The 7,938-nt window shown below is 42.5% G+C and overlaps 1 protein-coding gene across 1 annotated transcript in view; it reads right to left on the bottom strand.

The window, feature by feature from the left end:
* The window catches only part of LOC111962718 (cystic fibrosis transmembrane conductance regulator-like), a 90,840-nt gene that overhangs the window by 62,827 nt on the left and 20,075 nt on the right, over window positions 1-7,938 (bottom strand). The window contains 5 exon segments of the mRNA XM_070439875.1: window positions 75-203; window positions 493-610; window positions 1,549-1,674; window positions 2,599-2,610; window positions 2,612-2,761. Of these exon segments, the coding sequence (XP_070295976.1) occupies window positions 75-203; window positions 493-610; window positions 1,549-1,674; window positions 2,599-2,610; window positions 2,612-2,761 (535 nt within the window).

Genomic DNA, 7,938 nt, shown 5'->3' on the forward strand with positions numbered 1-7,938 from the left:
TCCTCCCTCCATTCTTCTCCCGTCCCCCCCATCGGTCTTTTCCTCCCATGCCCAAGTATGCATAACCGCCTCACCTCTATCTTTGTGACCAGCGCCAGGGTGTCGTACCACATCTGTATGGAGCCGGGCAGCTGTCTGGTGAGGGTCATACGGAGCACCATGAGGTAAGAGGCAGTGGTGAAGATACTTCTCAGGATGATGCCCTGGATAGACCCCATTCAGATTGTACTTTATTCATCCCCAATAGAAGTATTTCACAGATGTTTTACCTCATATTCATTATATCCAGCACAATACCAGTGTCTACGTATGTGAAAAGTGTGTGTTTTGTAGTAAAACAGATAAGAAAAGGTATTTTATTAATCKCCAAGGGGAAACTATTTTGTCATTCTTTGTCAACAAAACAAACACAAAACAAATACTCACAACATCAAAAACATCATAAGTCAATTAGATTTTAAATAAATATATATAGACCAGTGTGGAAAGTACCTTGCTGAGGGCGTGGGGCACGATAGCTGACACAATGACCAGGATGGCAGAGAAGAAGTAGGAGGCGCTGTAGAAGTACCGCAGAGAACCAATCTTCCTCGTCAGCGTCATCTCATCCCTGGGAGGGGGGAGAGAGGAGAGGTGGGGGGGTGMGGGACCATATTTACGTCACAGTCTGCCTAGACAAGGTTACAAGATGTCCTGTCACGTACTTGACGGCATAAATAGGTGGACAAACAGCCACAGGGAAATGTCATTTTGGATTTAGCCCCACATTCTCCCAAATCAGACAGGGATTAAACATTGAACATTGGCAATTTACTCAAGGACTGTATAACCAAAAAACATAACACATCAAGGATAGAGCTCTCCATTGATTGACTGGACTACACACTGCAGGATTGTTGCTCTGATTGGCTTTGTTTGTGAAAGTCATGTGTTATGATCATAGAGCGCAATTAATGCTTCCTTTGAGCTTTGAGTCATATTTAAAGGAATTGAAGCGAAATTATCTTGATGGGAATCTCATTAATGAGAGTCACAGATCATCTATCTAAACTAACAGTTTTTTGTTCCAAGAAGATCTTAGATAGATGGGTTCTTGTTGCTAACATTACTTGTCACGTCAGAGTATTACAACAGAGTCAAAGCATGACCACTTTCCCTATAGCTCTGGGATTGTTGCCTTGAACATTTAAGCAATAAGGCACGGGGGGGTGTGGTATATGGCCAATATACCACGGCTAAGGGCTGTTCTTAGGCAAGACGCATCGCGGAGTGCCTGGATACAGCCATTAGCCGAGGTATATTGGCCATATACCACAAACCCCTGAGGTGCCTTATTGCTATTATAAACGGGTTACCAACGTAATTACAGCAGTAAAAATAAATGTTTTGTCATACCCATGGTATACGGTCTGATATACAATGGCTGTCAGCCAATCAGTATTCAGGGCTGGAACCACCCAGTGGTTAATGCTTGTAAGATCACTTGTCTCTGTTTATGTACAGTATTAGGTTATAGTTAGGTCATGGAGTGTTTTGTGTGTGTCTTACTGTCTGATGTTCTTGATGATGGTCTCCATCACCTCCTCCCAGCCGTAGGCCTTCACTGAGTGGATGTTCTCTACGATCTCTGAGGTCAGAGCCAGACGCCTGCTGATTAACCCTGCTCTTTTCTGCCTGATCATAGGACCCCCCCACAAACACACACAGACAGACACACACACACAAACACACATATTAGACTCACGTACGTACACACACACACACACACACACCACCACACACCACACACACACACACACACACACACAACACACAGAATAAGACACACAGGAAGAAATGGGGGAGGGATAAAGGGGGGAAGAAGTGGGGGTGACATCTACCCTCTTTCTTTCTACCTGTCCTGTTCTGTATGTCTTGTTTTGTAATATTTGTTTTGATACCCAGAACTCTGGGTCTTTTTGTTTCTGTCTGCCTCTTTTATGTTTTACATAAGAATTGTATACCTGTCTTTTATACTTATACACCATTCTTGTGTGTGTTCAAATAAAAAATATTTGAAGAAAAAAAAAGAAGACACAACACACACACACACACACACACACACACACACACACACACACACACACACACACACACACATCCGACACACACACACACACAGAGAAAAGACACACACACCATATGATACAATTAATGAACTTTTTCACTTCAGAGAGATGGCTGAGAACATAAACATCAAGACTTAACAGGTTTGGGTTGTTAATTAACAAGATGTATTTCTGGATCAAAGGAGTTTTTGTGTGGAACAGTGAAAGTTGTGCCCGTACTGAATAGGCAGGTTTCCCACTTTGTTGACATTTCTCAGGGGCACAGGCCATGCCGTTCTGTTCTATGTGGGTAAGATGAGATCAGTGGCGAAGATCAGAGCTACCTGTCCAACCCATCTAGAGGGCACAGTGTTGAGTGGTGTGTGTGTGTGTGTGTGTGTGTGGTGTGTGTGTGTGTGTGTGTGTGTGGTGTGTGTGTGTGTGTGTGTGTGTGTGTGGGTGTGTGTGTGTTGTGTGTGTGTTGTGAACCCCTGTAGAGTCCAGTACCCACCTGTGAGGCCCATCTTCTAGAGAGGCAGGCCTGTATGATGCCCAGCAGGGTGAGGCAGCCAAGGCACAGAAAACCATTCACCTCGATCAGCTCCCAGATCAACCCCACACACAGGATGCACTGCAGAGGGGTGATCCACACAAAGTGTGCCAGGCCAAAGACTCTGCAACACACAATACACATGAATGTATGAAGAGAAGACACACGCAGTAACATGTATATGTACACAGACACAACACACACACACACACCACACACACACAACAAAATAAATATGTAAGGACAATCTACAATACATATTTTTACACCATGGGTCTTTAACCCTCCTAGGCAAATCGGCAACCCAGGATCCATAATACATTAGCAAAAAAACTTTTTACACATTGTGTTTTACAATCAGGTAATGATAATGGCAACGTATTTAGGATTAGTTTAAAATACAACAAGTTTTGCAAACCATAATAAGTTTTTTTGGTAATTGTTTTTAATAATTTTGACCTTTCTGTAATACTATATCCCCACGGATAAATAATTGGAAGAGTAGTGTATACACTATTATATATCCACTATTAGCGTAGAAAGCGTAACTCCAAACCACATTTTCACTAAAGCAAGCAGTTAAGCTGGTTAAACAAAGGTAGCCATGTGTTGGCAAAAAAATGTAGTCCAATTCAGGAAAGCTTACCAGCATGCCAGCGGCAACTTGCCACACTGGTCAACTATTCCACACGGTGGCTTTTTTTCTAGCCTATGTCAGATGACTCAATGTAATAGCTGTAGTAGTGTAAACTCCAGTGAGTGTAATTAGCCTCCAGTGAGTTTAAGCGCCATAGTAATTACTCCATGGATTAGTCCCAGGTGAGTGTCTAGCCAGTGAATATAACTAGCTCCAGTATTGTAACTAGCTCCAGTGATGTGCTAATTAGCTCCATGAGTTAGCCAGGGTATGTAATTTAGCTCCAGTGAACTGTAATTAGCTCCAGTGACTGTAATTAGCGTCCTTAGTGAGTGTAACTAGCGCAGTGATGTAACTAGTTCCAGTGAGGTGTAAACTAGCTCCAGCTGAGTGTAATAGCTGCTAGTGAGTGTAATTAAGCTCCAGTGACAGATAACTAGCAGGTGTAATCAGACTATAGCTCGGACTGTTGCCTATAGTGTAGCGCGGTTTTGGGCTCGGAGTGTTTACTCCTGGTGGAATTAGCTCCAGTGACTGTAATTAGTCTCCAGTGACTGAACTTAGCGCTCAGTGAGTGCTAATAGTTGCGCTAGTGAGTGTAATTTAGCGTCTAGTGAGTGTAATCCTCAGTGAAGTTACTATGAGTGTATACTAGGGGGCTCCAGTGAGTGTATTCGAGTGATTGCAGTGAGTGAGTGTAACTAGCTCCAGGGAGAACTGCTCCAGAGTTATGCCCAGTGAGTGTTAACTAGCTCTAGTGAGTGTAATTAGCTCCATGTGAGTAGTAACTAGCTCGTATGCTATTAGCTCCCAGTGAGTGTAATTAGCTCCAGTGACTTGTAATTAGCTCCAGTGAGTTGTAAACAGCTCCATGAGTGTAACTAGTTCCAGTGAGTGTAAACTACTCCAGTGAAGTGATAACTAGCTCCAGGCTGTGTACTATTCGCTCCGTGAGTGCTAATTAGCTTCCAGTGAGTGTAATTAGCTCGTGAGACTAGTAGTAGTGTAACTAGCTCCAGTGAGTGTAATTAGCTCCAGGCAGTGTAATTAGCTCCAGTGAGTGTAACTTAGCTTCCAGTGATTGTAATTTAGCTCCAGTGAGTGTAAATTAGCTCCAGTGGAGTGTAATTAGCTCCAGTGATGTAACTAGTTCCAGTGAGTGTAACTAGTTCCACGTGAGTGTAAACTTTAGTTCCAATGAGTGTAACGAGCGCGAGTGAGTGTAATTAGCTCCAGTGAGTTGCTTAATTAGTTCCAATGAGGTAACTAGCTCTAGTGAGTTGTAACTAGCTCAGTTTAGTGTAATGAGCTCCAGTGAGTTTAACTAGCTCCACCGTGAGTGTAATTAGCTCCAGGGAGTTGTAATTTTAGCTCCAGTGAGTTGTAACTAGTTCCAGTGATGTAAACTAGTTACCAATGAGTGTAAACTAGCTCTAGCTGAGTGTAAAACTGGTAGCTCTAGTGGTGTAAATTAGCTCCCATGTGAGTGTAATTAGCTCCAGTGAGTGTAACTAGCTTCCAAGTGGATGTGTAATTAGCCTCCAGGGAGGTAATTAGCTCCAGTGAGTGTAACTAGTTTCAGTGAGTGTAACTTAGGTTCCAGCTGAGCTGTAACTAGTTCCAATGGAGTGTAACTAGCTCTAGTGAGTGTTAATTAGCTCCAGTGGGAGTGTAATTAGTTCCAGTGAGTGTAATAGCTCCAGTGAGTGCTAATTAGTCCAGTGAGTGTAATTAGTTCAGTGAGTGTAATTAGTTTCCAGTGAGTGTAATTAGCCTCCAGTGCAGTGTAATTAAGCTCGCAGTGAGTGTATTAGTTCCATGTGAGTGTAATTAGTTCCAGTGAGTGTTAATTTAGCCTCCAGTAGTGTAATTAGCTCCAGTGGTGTAATTAGCTCCAGTGAGTGCTAACATAGCTCCAGTGAGTTACTAGCTCAATATTAGAAGTTAATAAATTAAAGTTGACATCATTAGAGAGAAAAATTATCCATTTCTACTCTAGGTATGTATGTACGTTTCGTTCTCTCTCCGTCCTGAGGAGGAGCATTGATCGGACCATATGCAGCGAGGTATGAATACATAATGATTTATTTAAAGAAAGACGAACACGATAGCACACTTGATAATTAAAAAATAACAAATGACGTAAACATGACCATAGAGACTTACAGACACACGAAGACGCAACGACCTTGGAAAAAACTCACACTAAAACGACAACAGCTCCGTGTGGCACAAACACGAACACAGGAACAATCACCCACCAAACAAACGGTGTGTGAAACAGCCTACCTTAAATATGGTCTCAACATCAGAGGAACGTAAACCACCTCCATATGTCCGTGACTGAGAACATATCAGGCTAATTAACCAATGGACCTAAACAATAGAAAACATAACATAGAATGCCGCCCAGCTAGCTACGTCCTGGACCATACAAACAAAACAAATAAAGGAACAAGTCAGGAACGTGGACATGTAAATCTAACAATTTTGTATCTAATCTGTTGCGTTAGGTGATATTTTCATGGGTAAAACATTGAATTATAATGAATGAGATTAAAAAAAGTAAAATTCCTATTATTTCTTATTTTTTCCCACAACAAACCCTGCAGATCACCGGTGTTGACCCCTGCAGACCCCCAGTTGAATATCGCTGTTAACACATTCCTTGAGAAGTGTGGAGAGACATTACTGTAGGCTAAACATACATTTACTGTCAGTTAAACTACATACTGTCAGTTAAACTACATACTGTCAGTTAAACTACATACTGTCAGTTTAAAATACAATACTGTCAGTTAAATCACATACTGTCAGTTAAATCACACAATGCAGATAGCCCGGTTAGGCAAATGTGCGGGAGCACTGGTATTGAAGTAGTATTTACATGAATGTATAGTTAAAGTGACTATGCATATATGTAAACAGAGAGTAGCAGCAACATTAAAAGAGTGGTTGGGGGGGGGGGGGGGAGGGCACACAAATGCAAATAGTCCGGGTAGCCATTTGATTACCTGTTCAGGAGTCTTATGGCTTGGGGGAAAAAACTGTTGAGAAGACTTTTTGTCCTAGACTTGGCACTCCGGTACCGCTTGCCCATGCGGTGGTAGAGAGAACAGTCTTGGACTGGGGTGGCTCTGGGTCTTTGACAATTTTTAGGGCCTTACTCTGACACCGCCTGGTGTAGAGGTCCTGGATGGCATGGCAGCTTAGCCCCAGTGATGTTACTGGGCGTACGCACTTACCCTCTGTAGTGCCTTGCGGTTGGAGGCCGAGCAATTGCCTACAGGCAGTGATGCAACCAGTCAGGATGCTCTCGATGTTGCAGCTGTAGAACCTTTGAGGATCTTAGGAACAATGCCAATCTTTTTAGTTTCCTGAGGGGGATAGGCTTTGTCGTGCTCCTCTTCACGACTGTCTTGGTGTGCTTTTAACCATTCTAGTTTGTTTTTGATGTGGACACCAAGGAACTTGAAGCTCTCAACCTGCCCATTGCAGCCCTGTCGATGAGAATGGGGGCATGCTTCGCGTCCTCCTTTTCCTGTAGTCCACAATCATCTCCTTAGTCTTCGTTACGTTGAGGGATAGGTTGTTATTCTGGCACCACATGGCCAGGTCTCTCACCTCCTCCCTATAGGCTGTCTCGTCGTTGTCGGTGATCAGGCCTACCACTGTTGTGTCGTCTGCAAACTTAATGATGGTGTTGGAGTCGTGCCTGGCCARGCAGTCGTGGGTGAACAGGGAGTACAGGAGGGGACTGAGCAGYCACCCCTGGGGAGATCCAGTGTTGAGGATCAGTGTGGCAGTTGTTGTAGAAAAAATCTTCGTCCAATCCGAGGTGAGTGATCGTTGTCATGATATCCAGAAGCTCTTTTTTGAATATAATATATATATGAATAACGCAAGAAAAAAACACATAATAGCACAATTGGTTGGGCGCCATTTCTTCCGGCACCATTTGAACTATATAGGCCTAGGTCTATATATTATTTTTACCTAAGCCTTTATGTGTTTTAKATTTTTCCTAATTGTAGGCTACTAGAGAGGGTGAAAATTATGCTAAGTGGGAATAAACAAAGAACAGCACTGTAGCTGATCAATGTGAAGGTTAACTTTATTATACAACAATTTTTGGTTTGGCTAATCTGGGAACTTGGTGAAATAATGTTCAGAGAATCCATGTTGGCAATTTGGTGAAATTATTCCTTTTCTAAATATTCAATATGATTCCCAAGGATTGATGTAGAGCAAGTGTGAAAATCTAAACGTTTGAATGGTTTTTCTTCTAAATTGGCAGCATTACTTCCCCATGTTTCCTCTAACGACAGTGTATGATACGCCATTTTGAAGATCTGAGTCTGTACCTTTATCCAATGTAAAACAACACAATTTCAAATTGTAGGACATAAGACTGAAAAGAGACGGTGGGTCACATATGTTGATGTTGGGGTGGTGCTGGAGATGATGAATATGAAGTTGAATAAAACAATACAATCTAACTGGCCTGCGCACATGTGAGATTTGTTTCAGAGTGCCCGAAATCAAGTAAATTGTTAACCGTCTACCCCTTTATCCAAAAAGCCTAGATGGTAGGGCTTGGCAATATAAACGCATGCTAGTTGGTAGAGATAGCTTTGGGCTAAGCCACAAGAGAGGAGAAGAGA

The sequence above is a fragment of the Salvelinus sp. IW2-2015 genome, linkage group LG4q.1:29, assembly GCF_002910315.2.
Source record: "Salvelinus sp. IW2-2015 linkage group LG4q.1:29, ASM291031v2, whole genome shotgun sequence".
Lineage (NCBI taxonomy): Eukaryota > Metazoa > Chordata > Actinopteri > Salmoniformes > Salmonidae > Salvelinus > Salvelinus sp. IW2-2015.